General features: G+C 34.5%; 1 protein-coding gene across 2 annotated transcripts in view; it reads left to right on the forward strand.

Annotated features, from left to right (window-relative positions):
- Nucleotides 1-25,946, forward strand: part of LOC134047662 (cadherin-9) — a 66,158-nt gene that overhangs the window by 19,123 nt on the left and 21,089 nt on the right. The window contains exons 2-4 of one of the 2 annotated variants that reach the window (XM_062499009.1): nucleotides 1,164-1,458; nucleotides 22,378-22,497; nucleotides 24,746-24,913. In XM_062499009.1, coding sequence (XP_062354993.1) covers nucleotides 1,164-1,458; nucleotides 22,378-22,497; nucleotides 24,746-24,913 — 583 coding nt within the window. Of the gene's footprint in view, nucleotides 1-1,163; nucleotides 1,459-22,377; nucleotides 22,498-24,745; nucleotides 24,936-25,946 lie in introns of both variants that reach the window. The other variant, XM_062499093.1, reaches the window with a different exon arrangement.

A 25,946-nucleotide genomic window follows, 5' to 3' on the forward strand; every position in this document is an offset into this window, starting at 1 on the left:
TTTGCAATGGCTCAGCTATGAAACCCATGGAGGTAAACACTGACTGGAGTACTGAAACAAGGCAAGATGTGGCAAAAATAAACTTACTGTTTTAGTGACTCTTTAGAGTAATACTATTATTGATACACAACAAGATTTTCTCAGGTTGTTGATATACTATGTTTTTCTACTCAGAGAAGTAAAAAACATGCCAAGATAAGATTCTCTTTATCCATGCTTGAGAAGCACTCAAGTCACCAATTTTTGGCCAGATGTGATTGTAAGGATTTATATAAAGAAAATATATTGCAGAAGCTCATAAAAATGAACTACAGGGTCATGTAAATGAAATAAGAGGAATAAATTCCTGAAAAACTGCATTATTTGAGAATTTCTCATGCCTAAGTCAGCTTCAATGGCTTGTTTTGATTTTGGTTTTACGTACTTTTTCATAACGGTGCTGTATGGCAAATTAACCAACGCCTGTAAGTTCACAGGGACAGAATTTTGAACTCTTAAGAAGAGGTGGAGTAGGAAAAGGATTGTTAAAGCTTTCTCTGTGCTTTGAACATTTACCTCCTAGTGTTCTTGAAAATTATTTCTTCTGTGTGGAGAGAACTAAAAAGAAGGAAATAATCAACAGAGGTAAGATGTTCCTTTAAAACATAAAATAAGAAAACAATACCACTATAAACATAAGTTACTTAAATCAGAACACTTATAGATGATTTGCAGAAGTTCAGAATCACCAAAGCTTAAAACTAAATTCTTCTATTTTATTTGTAACTGGTTGCCTTATCAACAGCAAATAAATACAAGGTAAACGTTACTTTACAAATAGAAATTTGTGAGTTTTGCAGTCCCTGCCATCTTCCAAAAGGAGAATTCTGGTAGCTCCTGGTTAGAAATTTCAAAGAAATACAAATTTTTTGTTATAATTTTGTTATTTAAATACTATTTCAATATCCTCTATGTCCTCTTCTGTCTTTATGAGTTTGTTTGAAGCTATTTTTGTGTATGACTGAGCCTAAAATTTTCAATTTTTCCAACAGACTGACAGAAGATAACCACTACTGACCCCAATTATGGTCAAGATTGTACAGACTTATTAGTATATGCTGAATTATTTGGTCTTATTAACAATACATATATTTATAAAATTCTTCTTTTCTACCTCTCTAAAGCTACACACTGACCAAGATAAAGGAGATGGAAATTTAAAATACATATTAACGGGAGATGGGGCTGGCAGTCTGTTCATTATAGATGAAAATACAGGAGATATTCATGCTGCAAAGAAATTGGACAGAGAAGAAAAATCCCTGTATTTGCTACGTGCCAAGGCTATAGACAGAAAAACTGGAAGACAAGTGGAGCCAGAGTCTGAATTTATCATTAAAATCCACGATATCAATGACAATGAACCAAAATTCACCAAGGACATGTACACCGCCAGTATTCCGGAGATGTCTGGAGTTGGTAGGTAAAAAATCCTCATGTAAAATAAAAAAAAAAAAAAGGGGGGGGGTTGAGCTGATTGGGAACTTATAAATAATTTCTTCTTTGAGGCACTTCCTACTAGCTGCTCTGAATATCCGTGGAAAAATTTCTGTTGACAGCAATGTACCATAAATAATTGTTTTCTGCTTTTATTAATTTGTTTCATCTTTATCCACTTTTTAATCCTTTTTCCATGCTATGAGATACTCTTTACTTTTTCAAGCCCACTGAAACCATCAAGAAATGTAGCATGTATGGCTGTCTCATCAGTTGCTACATAGTTTTGTCACAGCTGATGTGGTCATTTGCATAAAGAGTATTGCCTTTGTATTTTAAGGTCTAATTTACCAAAAGTTTTTGTACCTTCACACAGAAACAACTTTAAGCGTGTAAGTATGTAAATCAATTAATACATCAAAATGATGCAAAGCATGTTTTTACAAATGTATTTTTTTCTTCTTTCTGTTATCAGTATTGACAGTTCTTGTTGGCAGGTTGTTTGTTTGTTGTTTATTTGTACGTTTTTAATATGGACTTATTTATTTAATTTTGAATTTTTTCATACCAACTACATGAGCACTATCTGTATATAACTGACTATTTTTGTTTCAAATATATTTGCCTTTGTGGGTAAAATCTTACACCTATTTATAACTGCTGCAATGAAAAGTAAAAATGTGGAGTTACAGTAGATGTGAGAAGTATAACATAACAAAAGAAAATTCTCTGAATTTTATTCAAATATATAAATTGATAGATAATATTCACCAGCACACATTCATCAGAAGTTATCATGATTACCTTAGTGATCCACTTTTTTACAGTAGATGCAGTTTCTCTCATAAGATAAGTAAGCATAAAATCCATAGGCTATGGGAAACAACTAACAGAAAATTTCTAAAGTTATTTACTTTTCATGATTTACTGCAGTGGTTTGCAAAATCAGCCCTGGATTATGGCATTTTTAAGAGAGACAATAAAATACACATTGAATCTTGCGATTAATATGCGTCTTCACAAAATAATCCCCAGAAGCTACTGTCTCCGAGAGCAGCAGAAAGTATAACAGAATAAGAGTTTATTTCATAAACATGAGAGTATAAGTATTATTTTTACCTATTTAAAAAAAACCCAAAACATTTTAATATAATTATAAAATATTTTATAATAATAAACTAATATTTTGTAAGCATGAAAAATGAACAAATACACTACCTTGTGTAATGTGAGGAGCCCAAGCATGCTTCTTTTAAAGATATATGGAAAATAGAGAAATCCTTTTAATTCAGAATTTACTTTGCTGATAATGACTGAAAGAAAAATGTTAGTATTGCACCTGTCATATTTAATTTGCAATATGGAGGAAGAAACTCTATGAGAATAGATAGGAAAAAATATGATGCATGTTTAACATAATCACTTAGTTCAACTTTATCAGTCAATGGAGAGGCATGAATAAAAGAGAAGTGAATATGATCCAGTGCTTTGGCACTAGCTAAGAAACACTAAGTCTATGAAATGTTTATATTTGATGAGGAGTATGACAGCATAAGTACCATAATGTACTTTAAACTGGGTAAGTATCCATAAAAGACACAAGTAAAGATGAGTTTTACTTTGAAGAAGAGTTTGTGTACTTTTCCTTGAGAAAAAGGATATAAACAGTAAAAAATATCCTTTGGCTTCTAATATAAAGACAATAGAAAAGATTTGAGTAATTCTTTTTTTTTTTAGTTGACATTCACTTGACATTTAGGAATATAGAAACCACTGGAATGGGAATTTTTAGCATTTGAGTTTGAATGAATAAAAGTAGTTTTGCAATTTTTTTAAAGTGGAATAGAACAAGAATCCAAATACAGACCAGTCCATTCTGGAAACAGATATTCTATATTTCTGAAGTCAGTCATAAGAATTCTAATTCAAAAGTCAGAATTTACAAACAGATGCACAGAAGACTATACACACACACACACACACACACACACACACACACACACACATATATATAATTTTTTCCTTGGAGTTCTTTTGTACCATTCCTCCAGATAAGGAAGTGGATGCCGTAACTGGGAAAAAAAAAAAAAAAAAAACAAACCAAAAACAAACAAACAAAAAAAAAAACCAGCACAACTCAAAGAGAAGCCCAAAAGTTAAAGTTGTTAAAGCAGCAGTCCATACCTTCTAATTAGCTCTGTCCTGCACACTTTAAAATGTGACTTGAAGTTGGAATGATCTGTAAAACAAGTCATAGGACCACAGAACCATAAACTATCCTGAAGTGGGGGAGAATCTCAAGCACCACTGAGTCCTAAACCTGCCCTCACACATATTCCTCAGGTCCTGTCACTGGGCATCACAGAAAAGAAATCAGTGTCTGCCCACTCCTCTTCCCCCCACGAGGAAGTTGTAATTGCAATGAGGTCTCCTCTCAGTCTCCTCCCAGCTGAACAGAACAAGTGGCTTCAGCCTTTCCTCATGCAGCTTTCCCTCAAAGCCCTTCACCATCTTTGTTGCCCTCATTTGTATGCTTTTCAATAGATGCCAATCCCCTTTCCTTTCCCTTTCCTTTCCCTTTCCTTTCCCTTTCCTTTCCCTTTCCTTTCCCTTTCCTTTCCCTTTCCTTTCCCTTTCCTTTCCCTTTCCTTTCCCTTTCCTTTCCCTTTCCTTTCCCTTTCCTTTCCCTTTCCTTTCCCTTTCCTTTCCCTTTCCTTTCCCTTTCCTTTCCCTTTCCTTTCCCTTTCCTTTCCCTTTCCTTTCCCTTTCCTTTCCCTTTCCTTTCCCTTTCCTTTCCCTTTCCTTTCCTTTCCTTTCCTTTCCTTTCCTTTCCTTTCCTTTCCTTTCCTTTCCTTTCCTTTCCTTTCCTTTCCTTTCCTTTCCTTTCCTTTCCTTTCCTTTCCTTTCCTTTCCTTTCCTTTCCTTTCCTTTCCTTTCCTTTCCTTTCCTTTCCTTTCCTTTCCTTTCCTTTCCTTTCCTTTCCTTCACACAAAAGTGCACACAATACTCAAGGTGGGGTTGCACCAGTGAAGAGCAGAGTGGGAAAATCCCCTTCCTTGCCCAGCTACTGATGCTGTGCTTGATGCCTCCCAGGACTGGGTAGGCCCTCCTGGCTGCCATTTCATGAAGTAAGAACAAAAATAAAAATTATTAATTGAGCAATACATATTAGGGCTATTGTTATGGTGAAAGTACTGCATCTCATATAAAGTGAGAACAAATAAAGTGAATATTTAATTATTTAATTATAAGAGCCTTTTAAAGTCTATATTTTATTCTCTAAAAAATGAATAAAGTATGAACAATATAATAAAATCAAGAATCTGTGCAAGAGAGTTATCATTTTTGTTAAGACTAACTGAAATGAAAAAGTCAAATTATTCCTGCTTTACCTACATAAATGCTTGAGATTATGAGTTATATTTTTAGACTGTAAAAAGAGATTCTTGCATACCTAATCAATGAAGTTTTCTGACTAGAAATCACTATATGCTTACACTATACACACTGTAAGAAATAGATACACTCATGATAACCAGATCAAAAATCTGCAGGAAAAACCTAGTTTCTTGCAATTTTTATCTCACCCTAATTTTCTGTCTCATACCAGTTTTTTTCTTAACTATTATACTTTTTTGCCAAGTCCAAAAAATATGACAGGAGATATTTATGAAAGCTCAGGAAAATGTCACTAAGATTGAGAAATTGAAGAGGAATCATCACTAACAACATTTCCAGCTGTGTATATATCTGTTATTCAAATTGAATTCATGCTATGTACTTCTCAGTGTGTATCTGGATGTTTCTTGGAATAACTATGTCTAGAGTACACAAGGGAAAACGGTAAGTCAACACCTCTGACAGAATGTGTGGTTTTCAGTACCAATAAGAAAACCTCCATCATGTTTAACTAGTTTGATAGTAAGAAGAGTGAAAGCATAATGTGGATTTTCAGCACAACTTATTCAAGCCTGGGGGAAATATGAATGCTTATTTGTGCACTTGTTTGTGCAGCCATCAAGTTATATATAAATTAGCTTTGCTGTGCCTAAATAGGATCCAATCCAACAGTGTTATGGGTAAACCTAAAATGCTGTGTAGCAAAGTTAGTACTGGGAGTAATGAAAACCACTGAAGTGAGCTGACTGAAGAGTCATTTCAGATAAATTTTATGGAAATGATCTTGCTAAGCTGATATTGACTTTAAAAGTTGAATGAGGAAGTTAGTTAAAAACATTCTAAAACCCAATAACATGGAATTTCTCATTAAAATCATCTGCTGTACTCAAGTGCAAAAGTGTAATAACTGCTGTAGCTATGTTTTTGAACAATACTAGAGTTGACTGGAAGAATCCTGTCATTCACATCAGCTTTAGTAAATTGATTCAATAAAATATAGTTTCAAAAAATGAGAAAAAGAGGCTAGGAAGACCCACAAAGGTTGATCAAAACACAATAAAAGAAACAAATTTACAAAATATGTTCAACATTTTAAACTGATGGAATGACAAAGTTCTAAGATACAGTTGTGTTCTCAATGAAGAATTGGCGGATTTCAAGCATGACCTAGTTTGAGCTACCTATCCAAACCCCTAAGAACTTCAGAGAAGGTAAATACATATTATTCATCATTATTATTTTTTTTTAATTTCCTCTTCATGTGGAATGAAAAGTACAGCCTTAATCACGCTTAAATTCTACTAATTTCATCTTCAAGGCTTACATGAATATAAGATCAGTCCAAGTATTTTTCCAAGTGAAACATTCCTAAAAAAACCTAAATAAAATCAAATCAAAACTAACACCACACCTCACTGACTAAACCACTTTTCTCAGGCTATAAATAAAGGTATTAACTTTTTGAAAAGGGAAGTTAGCAATGAGATGTCCTGTGCAGTTAATCCCTTTTGGCACCCTGGTCAATATTACTACATCCCTCTGTACCTGCTTTGCTAATTTTAATGAGCAAGATTTACCAGTTTTATCTCATTAAGCTTCTTCAGCATGTAGCTAATGAATATTTCAAAATTAATTTTTAATCTTTTCATTGATTCTATTAAAAAAGGGACAATGTCTAATTTAGTTTACCAGTAATTTCTTCAAACTGCTATTTTTTAAATTTATAGATCTAACCAAAGACACCTAAAATATTTCAGGATTTTTACATGATGGGATTAATCTAAATATAGAGGAGAATATTTTAAATGGTTAAATTTAGAACACACAATTTTTCCATTATAAAACTTTTTTTGAAAATAATTAGAATAAGAGGGTTTTTCCTTAGATGAACAGTAGGGTTTGATAGAAGAATGCTATACATGAAATATAAATCTGGCTACTTTCAACAGAGGTGCAGAGGATTATAGCAAGACTAAACATACCTTGTATTGAACAGTTATTCTAAATAAAAGATTAAAATATATACGTAAAAAACATACTCATGAATAAAAAGCAAGATGAAATTGAAATAAAATACACTGGGTAATATGTAGTAACAATACCATTCTTGTTACTGTGCTGTTGTCTATGAGTGCAGTAGCATATCCTGAAACAGCAATTATACAATGATTCTCTTAGAAGTTCCATTATCGTTGTTCAATACTTCTATAGTGTCTCTTGGGAATCTATAATCATTATGACTATGACTTCATTTAAGTGAGACTCTGCTCCGTTCTGATATTATTTTTAGTTACGCCATGTTTTCAGTGTTACATAATCCCAAGTGCATTTCTCAAAACCAGTTTGTTATTTTGTATAGGAAGCTCTTACAAGAACAAGGCCTTATGGTTAAAAAAAAAAAAAAGGGGGAGAAAATTAACCAAACGCAGTAACCACCACATTTTCTATTTTTGAATTTTCTTATGTCAGCAACCATTAAACTACAGATGTGTATGAAACAACTAAAGGGATGCAGCTCTCATCTTTCATGTTTCAGCAGAAAATATTTATATTTTCTCCTTTGCATATTTTCCCTGGTTTCAGATGTTTATAAAAAGAAGCTATGAATGTCTTGACTATGACACAAACTCAAAAAAATCCTTTTGACAACTTGAAAAACTTCAGAATTCTAATTGTTAATGTACACTCTATTTTAAAATGAATTATTGAGTTAGCTTTAAAAGAAAGATACATTTCAAATAAATATTTTATCCATAAGTTCATATTTTACAAGATAGAATTAGATTTCCTTTTAGTCAAATTAAGTGTGACAGCAGAAATTCCATAACTAGAATACTTTCCATATTACTTTTTGCATTTCCCACTATAACTAAAGAATTTCAAAACCTTTGTAAATTTCAGAATCTTTCTAAATGCAGAATTTTTATCCTAAGTTCTTGCTTTTTTTTTTCCTATGAAGTCTTTGTTATGAAATATATATAAATATATATGTAAAATAAGAGTTCAATGCCTAGTAACATTTTCTTAAGCCAACAAGGTAAAAAAGTCAGTTTGTACAGCTCCACTGATTTCAAGCTGGATGTTACAAAAATGTTAGGATCTTCCTGCATGGTGTTCATTCCACAATCGATATGTATAATTGCTGTAAAATTTAAATATCTATTTAAAACTACTATTATTCTTTGTTACAGACTGAACATAAAATAAAATACCTAAAAGATAATATAGGTAATCACATATAAAACCAATATGTATGTACTGTGTATTTGGTGGAAGCATAAAGCAGTTTGGGTTGCAACAGACCTTAAATGTGTATATCTAAGTTCCTGCCATGGACAAGAACACCTTCCACTAGACCAGGTTGCTCAGACCTCCATCCAACCCAGCCTTGAATGCTCCCAAGAATGGGGTAACTTCTCTGGGCATCCCATTTCAGTTCCTCACTACCCTTAAACTAAAGAATTTTTCCCTAATATGTAATCTAAACCTACCCTTTTTCAGTTTAAAATTATTCCCCCTTGTCCTGTCACTACAGGCCCTTGTGAATAGTCTCTCCCTCTTTATTTTTGGGTCCCTCCAGATACTGGAAGGCTGCAATCAGGTGGCCCTGAAGCCTTTTCTTCTCCAGGGTGAACAATTCCATTTCTCTCAGCCTTTCCCCACAGGAGATGTTCTTTGTCCCTTTAATCTTTCAAGACCTACTCTGGACTTGCTTAAACAGGCCAATGTGGTTCCTGTTCTGGGGACCCCAGAGCTGGATGCACCAGTCCAGGTGGTCTCTCACCCTACTGGCCAAGATGCTTTTGAGGCAAACCAGAGCACATTTGGTTTCTGGGCTCTCTGTGAGCGCACACTGCTGGGTCACGTCCAGTCTCTCATCCACCAGCCTCCTCAAGTCCTTCTCAGCAGTTCTGCTCTCAATCTGTTCATGCCTCAGCCTGTGTTGATAAGGGGCATTGCCCGAACCAGGTGCAGCACCTTGCACCTTTGTTAATCCTCATGAGATCCCCATAGGCCCATTTCTCAAAGTTGTCCAGATCCCAGTGGATGCCATCCTGTCCTTCAGATGTGTCAGTCACATTACTTGGCTGGGGTCATCTACAAGTTTGCAGTGGCTACACTTGAGCCATTTTTCTATGTTATTAATTGTGACATTAAATGACACTAGTCCCAGTACAAACTTCAGAGGGACACCACTTGTCACTGATGTCCATTGGAATGCTGAGGCATTGACCACTACACACTGGATGTGACTGTCCAACCGATGAATTATGCACCTAACAGTCCACCTAGCGAATCCATCTATCTCCAGTTTAGAGAAAAGAATGCTGTGGGGGACCATGTCAAAGGCTTTACAGAAGCCCAGATGGAAAACATCTGTAACATCTTTGTGAAGATTTCAAATAATTCACAAATTTAAAGTTTGCAGAACATTTTAATATTGCAGATAAGATCTCAAACTACAGGACAAAAAATGTTCTCCTTTTGATCTCTCTGTTCCCTCCCAGGTGTACCCTCTTATTTTTTTTCCACTGTCCTTTGAACCTAGAAGAATAAAGTTTAAGGAAATATATAATCATAAGGATGGATTGTTCAAGGTCAATATTTCTTTTCTACTAACTACTTCTGTTTCATGGCTCAGATCACATAAGTTTAGATGCCAGAGCTACTGTTAAGGAAGTGGCAGGAACATGCAAAATATAGCAGGTAAAAGCAGGTGAGACTCTTTTATCCAGCAGTGTCTAACCTTAGCTAAAATATCTCTTGACATATCCATTTTAATTCAGCTACAAAATGCTTCTAACCTAAACAGGATTCCCCACTTTCTTATTTTTTCATTTCTTTTGAGATGGGGTCAAGTTTGGTTTCTTATTAAGACACCACAAGTCTGAGGCAGCACAATGGGAAAAACAGAACCATTTACTCACCCGCTATGAGTAACAGCTGACTCTTAGTGCTACAAAAAATTAGGGTTTTGTAGAAGTACTGTCAGCAAGTAACTAGTGTTTGCTGCCAGCACAGGCAGGTAAAGTATAAAAATTTTTTCTATTTATGTCCTGTGAGAACTGAGCCATTGTCAGCTCACTGTCCCTTTGAGCTCCCTTAGACCTCCACCTGCTGACCTTTCACAGTGCTCTAGCCTAAAATATTTTTCATAGGAATAAATAAGGTACCAGAGGTTCAGATGTAGCAATTAGTAAAATGGATGAGTGACTTTTATAGCACTATATGGGACTTCAGTATTCACCAACTATTTGGTCTAAACTTTGGAGATGCAGTTTTAAGCTGGCTACAAACTCATTTTAACTTAATTTCCTACTACTTCATGGAAGACTAGAACAGCTCTACTCCATAGCTGCATCATAATAAGTTCAGTTACTACAGAAATGGACATTGAAATTATAACCTTGGAATGACAGTCATCTTGCCAAATGGAATCTTCAGACTTGGGTTGTGTGAAATGTATTTCCCCTTTCTATCTGTTTGAAATGACTCATTGAAAAACTCTTTGTCTGGCTACATATTGCAACAAATTTATTATTTACAATTTTCTGTGTTCATTGAAAAAAAAACAAAACAACAAACAAACAAACAAACAAACAAAAAAGAAAAAGCAAAATCCCCCAAAACACTAAACACCCTCTTGCCCCAAAACAGAGATCTCCACATCTCTAAATTAGAGCATGGAACTAACACTGAAAGTTCCTGTCTCATACCTACACAAATTTTTTTTTTATGCATTACTTTTCCTCACTTTTATTATGCTTTCAGCTATTACACCACATCTGTGTACAGAAGTATAATGCTCCTGGATTCTTTACATCAGCACTTCTGCTTATACTGCAGGGCAATACAATGGGATATGGCCTGCCTGATCAGAGATTCTGTCCCTCTGACCAGATGTTAAATCCTTTCATCTTTCATGGCTTCACATCTGAAAACCCAAAATATCACTTATATTCTGAAACAGCATGTTGCTTCAGCCAGACTCTCGATATGAACATACACCCTTCTATACATCCTTTGATATAAACATGTTACTATTCACAACCATGTGCAACCTGCTTTCAGAGCACAAGTAAATAGAATTCCAATGCATGATGCCAGTTTATAAGCACCTAATTTATTCCCTTATGAGCCTTTGAAGCTACCAACCACCAAATAATTTTCCTTCTTTCAATGCAAGCAATGGAATAAGACTTGCAGTGAGACCCTTCTCACATTTATGGGACTATGTTGAAGTCTGCAGCAATTGAACTGCTGGTACTTACTGGAATAGTTGGCACTAATTAGCAGTATTTATATTAGGAACCCCTGTGTCTTTTTCAGAAGGAACATGTCAAACAGAGAGATATGTGTGCTATAACCTTCTTTACAACTAAAATATGCCAGATATTATATTAAACAACTTAGTGTTGGAGAGTAGAGATTGTCTAAGAACAGATTATGCAGTAAAAGTGCTAACATTAATGATACTGTTCATACCAAGTTAAAGCATGGAGTTTTTTTCTGAAACAATGTAATTATTTTTCTTGTGCACTTTTAGGTGTCTGAAAAAGACCCTTTTCTTCATTTAAAGGATTTTTGAGAATGGGATTTCTCAAGTGTTGATTCTGTAGTTGGCTGGGAGGGCTGGTCACAGAGATCTGAGTCAGGAATTGCAAATAACTAGATAAAAGGTAAATCTGTTTGAGATTTTTATATGTAGCCATAAAAGAGATTTTTCAAATTACATTGAGAAATATATTTTTTTAATTATTATTATTATTATTTGTCAAATAAAGTTGATGCTTACTGGGAAGCTTACTTAGTCTAATATATTTAAATGCAGTTTTTAATTTAAAAAAAGGACATCTTTCTGATGCCTGAGTATACATATCAGTTGCTAATGTTATGCAGCTGAGTGTAAAGTTGAGGAATTTTACTTTTTTTTTTTTTAATATGCTAACACCCGCATGGATCTATTTTTGAAGCTAAAACACAAAGACAGGGTTGTTTCTGTTGTTTTGGCTTGGTTTGTTTGTTTTCCCTACCAGTTTTCTGCATAACTTCTAAGAATCTCTAAAATATATAAATAAAATACAACAGATCATATTTGGGTTCAAGATAAAACACATTTTTTCCAATATAATATCAATTAACTTATTATCACACAGATAGAGAGAATACACATAAAGATTCTTCGACATTTCAGTCTTCAAAAGAGAGCAGTCTCATCAAACAGATCAATTTCTCACAAAACAAAGGTCTAGATTCCAAAACCTTAATTTTTCCAGTATACCTCTTTATGTGAGTTATCTCACCTTACCCTAATCCTCAATTTTAGCAGGGTTACTGGGAAGTTTAAGCTTTATCTCATGTAAATCTGAATGATTAGTACCACTTCAATTAAAAATTATTAAGCTGCAGAATTCCAGCAGCCTAAGAGGAGAAAACACAGGAAAAGAGCATTACTTTCCCCCAAGAAGTCTACTATTCACCTTAATAGATATGATACAATATCTGTCCATAATGGATAGAGTACTATTGAATAAGAAAATTTCTCACTTAAAAATATGTGCATATACATATATATATATTAAATACATATTTTATATATTACATAATTACGAAGTTATTTAATTAAATTATTAAAATAAGTAAGATAATTGCAAGTTTTTAACAACACACAAGATGAATTATAGGAATGGCAGTTACATATATGTGCTTTTCTTAGTTCAATTAATATTTTAGCTTGAATTCTGTTATAAAACAGCATTATTTTCTTCTTGCCAATCATACAGTCATTTTGGAAATTTTCTGTACCATATGCAGAATTCAGAGAGTCGGGAAAATAAGATAAGTCTTATACTGGACTCTCTTGCCTGACTTCTGCGTATTTGCAAAGTACTTGATATTGTTCCTGCTGTTACTCATCCTCTAGTAAGCATGAGAACAAATAGGTTATAGAATTTCCCATGTATTTTTTCAATATCTGCAAAATTTACATCTGCAAGTTTCCAGAATGACAGCAATCCTGATGCTCACATTTACTTAATTTTTTACTGTTTTACCAGATGCCTAGTAGACTTTCTAGAGTAGCTTTTCCCTACAACCTCATAGATGTATGACACTGTAAAATTAAGATCAAGCATGATTAAGAGCTGTACAAGTATCAGTTTTTTTCCTTATGAAATGAATTATTATTATTCTTTCATATTCAAAATGCATTGTTCACACCTAATTGGAGATGAAAAGAAAAAAACTGCCCCAACAAACCAGAACAATACAATCTAACTTGATGTCTCCTGAAGTATATACACGTGTGAACATCTTGTATTCAACTGCCAATAAACTCCAAATTCTCATCAAAGCTTCCTGACAGAAAGCCAGCTCAATAATGGTTACTTCACTCTGCTTCAAGGCAAGTGATAAATAGCCTGTGATAAATAAGACTATGTACACAGTAAAAAAATTGAAAGCTTTATTTCCTCATAAGGTAAAAATATGCGACAGTCATGAAAAAAATATTACCACCCACCTAAGGGTAGCCATGTCTTTAGTTCATAGAGGTGGTTTAAGAGAGAGGAAGATTAAAAAATAATTTTATATTTCATGGTCCAGAAGGTTGATATTTAGTGACTTCATGACTACAATTTTAAAAAACACCTTGGCTATCAGGAAGGTGTGTCTACCTGAGGAAAATAAACAAACTGTTTAAATGGATATGACAAATTAATTTTCACTGAGTCCTAATCACCACAATGTCTAAGCATTTTCAAATTGGTTCAGGCATTTTTAAGAGTACTTTCCAAGCAATAATTTGTCGTCAACCTCCTTAATTTTTTTCAACTAGAAACATACCCATCTGTGAGATATTTCCAAATGAGATTGTCCCCATGATCATTTACTGTGAGCAGTCTTGCACTAAATAGACAGTGAACTTCCAATTGATTTGCAGACATAGTGAAAATTCAACAGTCTGTAGCAGAACACTTTTGCCTTTCAGTCATTTGACACATTGTACTTAAAGCATTTGAACACTTTTGAAGATAAATGAAATGTCTAGAAACAGTAATAGAAAATGTCTTTTGATTGACCCTACTTAATATTCTAGACATGTAGGCACACCAACACACGCACACACATATATATATATATATATATATATATATATACACACTTACATCAGTGTTTACTTATACGTACACATACAAACTCTAGAAGTGTTCTGCTTTTGTGTGAAATAGTACTCTAATTAATGTAAGTTTAAAAGCAAATAATAAGCAAATAATTGAAATAATCCTGGCATTTTATTAATTAATTGCTTTTACTCTCCATTTCTCCTCAAAATTATAGGTCTTAATTTTTATTGCAACAGACAACATCCACAGTTTCTAAACATGAAAGAAGCAAGAGATTTTAATGAGTCACATATTAAAATTTAATGTAAATTTGGGGCTGCCATAATAACTTCATTGACTACATTGTTATGGAAATTGCTGTTTTCAAGAGCTGTATTAATGTTTAAAGAGACAAACTTTCTCACTACCCAAAAAGGAGTTCCAACAGTTGACAAAAATAATCCCAAGTAACATAAAGATGAGACCAGCCTGTCATTATAAAAATTATGTATATGTGGCTTTAAAATGCACCTGTTTGCAGAGCTGGCAAAAGTACAAACTCTGTAAAAGCTTCCATTAATTTGTATTATAAATTAATTTTGAAGATGCAAATGAGACTGAGATTCTAGCTCTCATTTAGAGTTAGAAATTCAAAAACTGATAAATGAATACATAAGGTGAGCTCAAAAAAGGAGTGAATTAAAATAAGTTCAGAAAGTTAACTTGTTCCTTCTCAAAAAAAATCATAACTTTTGGTGTTGCATTGCAAAATACTCAACAGTACAGGCATGTACATCAGAACTGAAATTTTGAAACTGTTTCTTTTAAGCCTCCTTGTTTTTCTTTTAAGTGAGAACATTAGAAATTGTTTGGAGGACTATGACTACTTTTGAGAAAAGCACAAAGCAGAAAGTATCTTAAAGCTGTACTGTATGAACGAAGGAAGCTAAGAGTAGTGAATAAATAACATTTTTATGATTAAGTCATTATTCTATAAATTTAATTAAATAAATAAATAAAACTAAAGCCTTCTTTGAAAATGTTGGCATAAGGATTTTTAACCAAGAGATAAGCATACTGCAGCCTTTATGAACTACTGCTTCTCCTAATAGGAAAATCAGCGTAAACTCTTCCTACATTTAATCACAAAAGGAGCTGAACCTTGTTTCTCTCTTTTGGGGTATTCCAGAAATTAAGAGGGGGTATAGGGTGAAAATTGCCACTATAATCTACGAAAAGGAAACAAGTGGTGGAGTTGTGAATGACCTGTCAAGGAGGGCAGCTGCCAGTTCATACAGGTGCTTGTTTCCACATCCTCTTGGGCAGATTAGGAGTAAGCAGGGTAATTTATGGCCCTATTACAGCATTACTTGTGGATCCTCCAAGATGTCAATTTCATTAGCAACTATTTCCAGTTGCTTCATGCCTCTGCACATAGAGCTACTTCAGACCCAGAAACGTACTACCAGTGGATTTCACCATTATTTTGAATTGAAATTTTGAGGATAATTCTGTGATTGAATATTTTAATTAAAATGTAGTGTATGTTTAAACATAGACTGTAGACAATTGTTCTATCTTAAAAAAGGTGTTTTCTAATTGCAAAGATGCACAGTCTATTGAACAAGTCTATTGACTTCTAAGCTGCAGTTCCTTTATTAAGGATGGCAGATCACTTTATATTGTACCTCTTTAGTCATTAGAAAATGAAATGTAAATGCTAATCAACGTTAACACTTGAAAGATTCTGACTACTCTTTCCTCTTTTTCATCTCTTCCATTTGACTGCACAAGTATTACTGTTTCAGAAGTGACTTTATGGTGAGAAGGGGAAAAAGGATCTTCACAAAAGAATAAACTTGCATAGAGTTGTTCCCTCACCTGTCCTTCAAATTATTCCTCATTCTTTTCACTATTTCCCACTTGTTATTGCATCCCTAATGCTCTTTAAACTCTCACACAGGGCATGCGATGCACTTCACAATTACAATTGTTGCCAAAGGAAAACTAAAGTTACTGTATCAAGGTATGGAACAGCAGGACGGTGAGGGCTGGAGGCTTTGTTCAGTTCTAACCATTTTTTCCTAGTTCAGTTTCTGACATTATTGTTACAGCAGTGTGTGTATTGTGTTCACTGCAAACACATGCAGATTATAGGCAGAGCAGTTTAGCCACATTACATCTCTCTGTGTGGTGAGACAATCATTAGCACTTGACTCCTGCTCTATTGCAAATTCTCATAACACAGTCTAAAATGGGGTTTCTTTTTGTCGTGGGAAAGGATGCAGTAAATAAAACCCCAAACCATCCAAGTGCAACACACACAAGAAATTATGAGCATTGTTTCTTCATTGTATTTATAAAATATAAAGTACTGTTTCTGAAGTAAAGGTGTCAAAAATAGCATCTTCTATGTCTGAAATTAATTGTTTGGTCCATCTGTTTTTACTGATATGGACTGAAATGGAGGGGGGAAATAGTTCTGAGGTAAAGTGAGGCTACAATAGGAAGCATAGCTTGGTTTTCCTAAGTCTCTCACAAATTACTTTTAGTCACATTAGCAGGGATTGCAGTGACTCTTTACCTGCACCACGGTGGTGCAAAGTTTGTGATTCCTGTGCTGGAGGTCAGTGAATATCAAAAGCAAGGGCACAGTAACTATGTACAGTAGCTGATTTCTCAACCAAAAGTTTTGTGAGACATGATACACAAAAATAAGAGAGCAGGTTTTCAAGTGAAATTAAGCTTCACCTCATAACTATGCAATAGATTATTAAATATAGTTAAACTTGTGAAAATATAATTTATGAATTATTTATTACATGTCCTCTTTTATGCTACCTTTTTACCTCCTCTTTTTTTTGTATTTTTAAGAAATTCCTTCTCATATTTGTGTCTGAACTACATTTTAAGGTGATTTTCCACTTATCCATTTTAATGCTATTATGCTATTGCTCTTTTGAGTCTAGTTCCTCCGGTTGCTTACTTGTTCTAAGTTGTTTTTTTTTTTTTTTTTTTTTTTTCTTGGTCATGCCCATTTACTCCTCTTCTGCCTTGTATCTGCCATGTATCTATTTACCTGTTAAAATGCATTCCTTTTCTGCGTTTATTCTTTCCTTTCCTGTGTTCTTCAAAATCTTTCACACTACCAACTTTCTGAACCTTTATACATAAAAAGAAGACCAGTCTAGTGAAAACCCCACTAAATTGTGGTCATGTGCAAAGGAGAACAGTTGACTTTTTGGTTCACTATTATTTCAGTTTCTAGGTAGATTTGTCTTCCAATCAAAATATAAGAGCTGTATTTCAACCTTATTTAGTCCTGTCCTTTGCACACAAAGGAGTCAGAAGTGATGTCATCCAGCTGATGTGGTAATGAGATACTTGGTGGTGAGCCCAGTGTCTCCCTAAACTTTTTAGCCTTGGGTAGTGCCACAAAACTCCTAGCTCATCATTCATCTGGTTCATTGCCCAAGCACAGACTACTATCCAGGAAGAACAACCTGCTGCTGAAGACAAAAGTTGTTTTAAACCCCTCAAAATCTCTGTAGCTCACTAAAACTTTCACTTATGTTTTCAGCAGGGGCATCTCCAAACTACATCTGCATAATCCTTGGGGTGATGTTGTCTGAGCAAACTATGTGTCCATTCATCTTCTTTAGGCTTCTAGACATACAAAATTCCCAATTTTGCCTCCAGAGGTTTTATGAGAGCTTACCCAAATCTTTTTCTCTTGTAAAAGTAACCCTCTTCTAAAATCTTCCCTCTGTAAATAACTTGATGAACAGCAGATTGCCATTGTGCTTGAAAACAGGAAGCAAGCTTAAGAATTTCTCCTTTAGGGAGATAAAGTCCTTCCTGCCTCCACTTACCCCAGCTGGTCTTCTATTTCTGAAAATGAAACAGACTTTCGGCGCATACACAGACAAAACTTCTCTGTAAAAATCAGAATTTTCAATAATTGCCAATTTTGACAGAAGTTGGCTTGGAAAAAAAAAAGAAATGAAGTTGTTTTGTAATGTAAAAACTACCCTGTTTCAGCATTTTCAGACTGTTTTATTTCCAAACTATTTTTGAATACTTTTTACTGACCAGCCAAACCCAAGCATTCTTATTTTTTCTTAACATTAGAAGTCTCGAATTGTTCTGAAATACTAGTGTTATAGAAACAATTCAGAATCAAAATGCACTTTGAAGTTAGTGATTTTCCTCATGTAAAAATAAAGCCAAAACAAAAATAATAATAATAAAAAAAACAAACAAACAAAAAAACCTAACAAAAACCAAAAAACCCCCCATGGTTCTTAATGCTATTCAAATAATTTCAGATTTGTTATCCAACATTCATGGTAGAATCTTGAAGCACACATTACTAACAATGTAATCTGCTCACTTTATTCTCCCAAGATGGAGAGCAGTGTTTAAAATGAAGGTTACAGAACAAGTTATCAGTAAAATTAAAATTTTCCAGTAGATGCAGATACATCCTTCTGACTGGCAGAAGCTGCTGTAATTCATGTCAGCCAAAAGAGCCAAGTAGGAGCAAGAGTTGCATGCTGAACAGCACGACTTCACATGAAAAGGTAGCAAAATATATGCCTGTCTCATCTAGTGGAAGACCTCTTTTGCACTGCAGCAATCCTCTTCAAGCTATTTACTTCAGTTTTGCAATGGACTCTGGTGTCATGCTGGGAGACCTAATTATACCAGAGGAATTCTTTCAAACACTAAATAGCATAAAGGAATAGAGAGAATTTTAAACATAATTAATAAAAGTATTCTCATTTCAATTTTTTTTTTTTTAATTTATGTCTCATTCTTCATGAGTTCTAGTAATCTGTGTTAACGACATTCAACTCTGACACTTCCTAGATATGAAGTGATGCTCCCTCTTACTCTAGTAGTTTTCCTTTTTGGGTTCTACATTTTTATATGCACTTATTTAAATAGATGAATTTTTATATGATTTTTTATGCATGCATAAACACACACAGAAGCATTGCTTAGACAGATTAAGCATAGATTTGTCTTCTCTCAGGTTGCCTTCAAAATTTACCTTCTGCTTTTTCCTGCCCCTACATTAGGTCCCCACACATATAACTGATATGTTATCAAAGTGCTTAAGTTTCCATAGTCAAGACAAAGAGAAAAAAAGGAAATGGAAAAGGAAAAGGAAAAGGAAAAGGAAAAGGAAAAGGAAAAGGAAAAGGAAAAGGAAAAGGAAAAGGAAAAGGAAAAGGAAAAGGAAAAGGAAAAGGAAGACGCACCTCTTGAGAAAGCTGGTATTTAGTTACCATCCTAAAATGGATTAGACTCGCTGGGTTAGGTTGAGTTGAAGTGGACTTGGCTTTGCAGAAGAGTGATGTTATCACTACTTAGACTGCTGTTGTAGTTATTCTCACATTTTCTGTGTCATCTTTCACACCAATTTGCTCTGTGGCAAGTTTGATCATGGCTGGCTGCCAGAAGCCTGGCCAACTGCTCTCTCACTCCCCCTCCTCAACAAAACTGGGAGAGAAATGTAAATGGAAAAGCTCATGGATTGAAATAAAGAGTGAGTGATTACTTATCAATTATCATGATGGTGAAAACAGACTTTTCTTGAAAAGTTAATTTAATGCACATTAAAAATAGAATTGGATGGTGAGAAACAAAGGTAAACACTAAAATAGCTTCTCCCACCCTCAGTTCTTCCCAGACTGTACTTCCTTACTCACTCCCGCTGTGTTCATCCAGACGACCTATTTGTACTTTAAATCAAGCAGATTTCCTCTGACAAATGTGGTAAGAGGCTGCTAGTGAGGTAAGCTAGACTACAAATAAACAAATAAATAAATAGATCATATTGTGGCTACCATTCAAGTGGGGCAAAAATAAGGCCTATCATTATTTGATTAAAAATTTTGCCTCTTTACCAATTATTCCATAATTAATATTGACTTCCTTTATTTCATTGCCTTTATCTTACTTTCATTTCTGACCCAAAAAGCTCACGGAGGAAAGCTGCACAAGTATTGTCTATAATTTGTGTTCATCCTTCTTTATGACAAAGTAGACTAGGCAAAGAGAGTTAACTGCCTATTCACGTTGAATTTTTGAGGCTAGACTCTTTTTAATAGTTTGTTTCACAGTTGTACTATTAGTTTAACGGAAAAAAGGAGATTTGTAATACTATCTTTTTACCACATGAAAAGTTTCTGTAGGGTTACATCTTCTGTACTCGCCTCAGCAACCATACTTATATGGTACTTGAGCCTCAGGAAACAAAGACAGACATTCCAATGAGACAAACACAAAAGTCTCCCAAATAATGCCCTAAACCCTGTAATAAGTTTCTTTAAAAAGAAAAAATACTCAAATGGACTAAAACAAATTTCAACACTTTTTCCCTTCACCAAAACAGTACACTAGGAATAGAAAGAAGGGACATTAATGTGCATTCAGATGCTATAACCATACTCAGACTTCTGTGTCAGTCCCATGACAGTGCCTAGATTAGGAGGCCACAGTAAAAATCTTTTCTGATAAGTTGGTTTTGGTTGGATGGACAGAAAAATTGCTCTTGATTCTTAACTTCTAGATGTGACAGTGTCACACAGTATAATCATATTATTCTACTGATTATGGTTTATTACAGGCTAGCAAGGGATACGGAGCCTTCCTTATTTGTCCTGAGGGGGCAGGGGATTTAACTTACTTGCTTTTCTGAAAGCAGATGGGGCTAATGGAACTTCACCATTCTCAAAGAACTCTCTTGATTTTTTTTTTTTTTTTGTCTGGATGAGCAGTTCTGCTAGACACTATTAGTGATTAAAATGTTCGTATATATTCACTTCTTTGGGTTAATCTTTACAGCTCAGCTTGTCACACAGGTGACCTCTAGCTGTTTAACCAGTCAAAAAGTAATCCAGATACCTGATGGCAAAAATCCTCTTCAGTCTGATGATTTGCGACAAAGCATTTTTGCATCTTTTTTCTGCTGGTTTATTGCAGAGAAAGAAGTACTCATCATCTCTTGACATACTTTTCAGACAACCTGAAATATTGGGAATTGTTGTGTAGGTAAAACTAGTATTATTTGTAAAGCTGTATTACATACTATGAAAAAAGTAGTTGTATCTAACAGGACCTGATGTACTCTCACAGATCTGTTTTGATTACTCTGGATTTCTACTTTTCCCGATCCCTGAGATATGCTGAAAAGCAACAGTAGAAATTATTCACTTCAATGCCATTAATCACAGGTAAATGAAGGTCTTCTAAACTTATAGTCAAGACAGACATTTGCCTGCAAGTTATCTGGGGAAACTTCTATCTAGAGAGACTGAAGGTATAGAAAAATAGGAATAGGGAATGATATCAATTAAGCAGTCAATGCTTATCAGTATTTTATCTTTAAAATAAAGTGAGATACAAAAAAACCCCCAAAAAATCCCAACAAATCAAAGCACCAAAAATAGGGTAAAAACCTGCTTCTCAGTCAGCCTTCTTCCTCTGCCAAGGAGTCAAGCACCTTTACACCTCTAGCTATTGGACTGCCTTCATCTATCTAGACATTTGTCAGCTCTAGATTGTGTGAGCAAAATGCATTCTGACATGTGGAAAAGTGCTAAGAAAAAAAAGCTTGTGAAGGACACCTTTGTGCTTTTATATCTTATAAGAAAGGCTTTACAGAAGCTTTTATTTATTTCTAACTCATAAACTGCACCAAATATTTTGCCTCACAGTACTCATAATCCCATATTACCTATATTGTATTCTTTATGATCAGAGGACGAGGGTAAACTATTGTCACGCAAAATAAGTGAATGTTGAAAAAAATGTCAGTAGCATTTAATGTCCTTTATTTGCCAAATGGGTAGATAACTTGGACCAAGAGAGAAAAAAAAAAAAAACCCACAAAGATAATTTCTTATTGTAAAAATATCTATTTTTAAATAGAACCTAAAAAAATAAACAAAACAGTTTAGGATGAGACAAAGTGTTCTATTGAGTCAGAATTCAGAGACTTGGAATTTGTCGTTTAATCAGAAAATGAATATGGGGAAATTTGTGTTAGGTTTATTTATTAATTAAGCCAAATGTTTATGTGAACAGTTCCAGCTGAGATTGTGCTATTGCCAGAGAACAGTCTTCGAATATGTTTGATCACCAAAAAACCTAATGCTGTGTTGGCTTTCAAAGACGTGTCAGTCCCTGTGCATTTATGTTGTTAAACTGAAGCGTGAATCTTAAGTGATGAATGATTTTAGGTTCAGCCAGGTAGGATAACTCTGGATTGGGCCAGTGGATGTTGTCTGATTTCCTACTGGCTTCAATACTTCAAAAACTGTATGTGGTTTGCAAGAAGTAGATGCCTTCCTAAAATCTGCTGATTCTTTGCTTGGTACCCATTTAGGTACATCTGTTATTCAGGTGACAGCCACAGATGCTGATGATGCCAACTATGGGAACAGTGCCAAAGTGGTGTACAGCATCCTCCAGGGACAGCCTTATTTCTCAGTGGATCCAGAAACAGGTTAGCAATTCATTCACTCTCACCTTTTGCAGTAACAGAGACAAGGACGTACAGGGATAAACGCATATTTCACCTCCATTTCAATGTTGGAACAGACATATGACTTGACACAAAGCTCATGCCCTTCCATTGAATGGAAACTGGAATCAAAATAAAAATATGCTGTTTCTGTTAAAATAATATTATTGCAGAAAGAAATGCTTTGTTTGGTATAACTAAGATTTTCAGAGGATGATTTTTAACTTAAAAGGCCAAAAGTTAAAAAAAAAGAAAAGGTATAAACTACTGTAAAGTGTCCAAAGAATCATCAAAATTAATCACAAACTTATTTTACACTAGTTTCATGGAATTTCATCTGTTTGCCTTTAAAAAACATTTCATAGTATTTTCATACTGTATGGTGAAAAACACCCCAAAGACCTCACAGGTAATTAAATATTTCTAAAAGTTTGGAATAGATTCCTGACCACTGACAATTCTTAGCTTAAGCTTTTTTTGAAGTTGCATTATGATTCTAAGAGTTATGAGAACTAAAGCAATTGTCATGCTTTCAAGTTGAAATGAATATATTGAAGCCTTTTTCACTGTTATGCAAGAAATTGGATAAGAGACAAACACAAACTAAAAAAAAAAAATAGAAGAAGTGCTAAAGTGCTCAAAACTAAGGTTCAGAAAAGAAAGACGCAACCAGAACTCTACTCTTCAGATATCTGATCCTAAGGTACTCAAGACTCAGTAGCCATTGCATTAGCTTTTCTTACATGTTATCAAAATTATTATGGTTTTCTAATTGAGAATTTAAATGCAACTCTGCCCAGAAACCCTGAAGTTCTTAATCCATTAATCCATTGAGAGTGTTCATATGGCAGCCAACTTTCTTTTAAAACAATTTGTTTTTTTTCTAAATACACCAAAAGATAATTAATCACAAGGGTACAATTTTAAAAGGGAGTGTAACAATTTTGCCTTTGATAAAAGTTTTTGGCTTACCCCTCTTTTTTAAAATCTCCTTTTTTTCTCTTTTCTCCAGTCCCCTACTCAAACATCATTATCAGGCATGAGCAGGCATACAGGACCAATACCACACAGCAATAACTGATGGCAGCAGGTGTTTAGGCAGGAAGACAGTAAGGGAAAGACCTGGGCTCTCATCTTTGGTTCAAGGATTATTTTTTCATTTTAATCCAATTTGCTGTTTCATACTGCATGTATTAACAAGCCTAGGTATGATAATCAGAACACAGTAATCCTGGATCAGACATAAATGTCATTACCACTAAGCTGCAAAGGTTTTTTTCCTTATTTTACTCATTTTCTAGAAGTGTACATTTTCCAGGTTTCCAGGGTTGCCTCTTTTTTTTTTTTTTTTTTTTGGATGTAGTATCAAACCAAGCCTATGATGAGAGCCTTCTGAGAAAGAAAGGACAGGGATGTGAAGCCTCCAAACAGAAAAGGGCACTATGCTTAAATTTTCCCATTTCACAAGAGAAAGCTCTCATCACACCAGGTTTGAAGAGCCACCACCCTTCCAAATAAAAATAAAAAGCTTTGCCTTGTTTTCTAAAAGGAACTGCAATAAAAAGTGGCGTACAGCACCACTTTTGGTTTTCTCAGCTGAGACCGTTATTCTTTTTGTGTACTGCAAATGTGTCTCAAACATTTAAATTAAAGTTGTGAAATTCTTCAAATTGGAAACCCCAAAAAGACTTTTCCAAACTAATTTAGAGTCTTGTCCAATTTTTTTATTAGCTGCAGCCCCAGCTGACTTACAGTGGACAACACTGAGAATCAAAATCAAATGATCTATTGCAGCCCAGAATACTGAATCCTGGGCATGTTAGAGCTCAGCCTTGTGCTATAGTATCAAAATGTCACCAGGGCTGGAGATTGCAAAATATAGTAAATATTAACTGGGGATAGAAACTGAAAAATGTCATTAATTCTATTAACATATTGATATTTTTGTCATTAAAAATAATAAAATTGATTTAACAAAATAAAAACTATGAATAATGTGTCTGTGACTTTTTTTGTCTTTTTTCTTAAAATCACATTAAAATATCCATAGATTGAAAAGGTTGTTGTAGTATACCTTGTGATTGCTGGGGATTTTCATCTGCACAGTGTATCTGATATAAATCCATCCAAGAGCTCTGAGATTATAGTGAACGATGCTTCTCCTTCACCACTGTGTCTCTCCTTTTTTTTTTTTTTTTTTTTTCTTTTTTTTTTTTTTTACTCCTTCAAGGCATAATCAAGACTGCTTTACCAGACATGAGCAGAGAAAACAGGGAGCAATACCAAGTGGTCATCCAGGCTAAAGACATGGGAGGCCAGATGGGAGGACTATCAGGGACCACCACTGTGAACATCACACTGACTGATGTCAACGACAATCCACCTCGCTTCCCCCAGAGTATGCAGCATCTAATAGTTCAGTTTTCAAGGCATCTCTCAAAAATCAGCTGGTTTACATTGGCCATCTGGAGGTTTCTTTTTTATCACTGTTTTTGTAGTACATACCCACTGCTATGTCTGTTAATTTTGTAGCATTTTTAAGGCAAATGGTAATCTCTGCTGACATTTTTTTAATATCAAATTATTTGTTGGAATGATAAACTTCACATTCTTACTCTGCTTACAGAAATATAAACTGTAACAACAATTTAGGTCAACTGCAGGGACTTTAGAGGAATTTAACCACAAAATATAAGGATCTGCTCTTGGAAGCACTTTTAGTTCCATGTGTTGAGGCAAGCAAATACATCACAAGTTTTCTAATGTTCTGACTTGCACAGGCAGAATTTTTTGATCAGTTCTGCTGGCAGTCTAAGCATTTGGTTTAGGTACTTTTAATCTGTTCAGCTCTTGAATGGTTTCGATAGTCTAAGAGAGTTTGACATAATAAAATAAGGTTTTTAAAAATACCTTTGTAGTGTAAAAAATGGCAAGTAGCAGAAAGCAGCATATCACAGAAAGTTTCAGAGTAACATAGTACAGAACTTTTTATCCTAGGCCAATGTTTAAATCCAGTCTCACATTGTTACAGTCAGTGTCTGATAACTGTTTGATAGGCTGCAGATAGGAGAAATTTACCGCCTCAGTCCAGTGCCTGCCAGAAAAGTGTCCACATAATAAAATTTGAATTGCTTGTTCACACTGATGAGAGACCTGGCTCTCTTTACAGATCCACTAAGGACTGAACAAAGAAAGATGATTTATAAAATGCTCTCCTGGACTTGAAAAGCACTTCAGTACCATGGCAATAAGTACACCCAGAATAGTACAAACTGTTCAACCTAGTGCAGATTTAAAAAAAAAAAATTAAAAAAAATGGAAAATTCTGACAGCATGGAAGAATGGATTCTTGGAATTATAAATTACTGTTTAATTCTCTATCCATGATAACACATTGCTTTAAAAGAAGAGAGAGGAGGGGACGTACTGCA

This window comes from Cinclus cinclus, chromosome 1 (genome assembly GCF_963662255.1).
Source record: "Cinclus cinclus chromosome 1, bCinCin1.1, whole genome shotgun sequence".
Taxonomy (NCBI): Eukaryota; Metazoa; Chordata; class Aves; order Passeriformes; family Cinclidae; genus Cinclus; species Cinclus cinclus.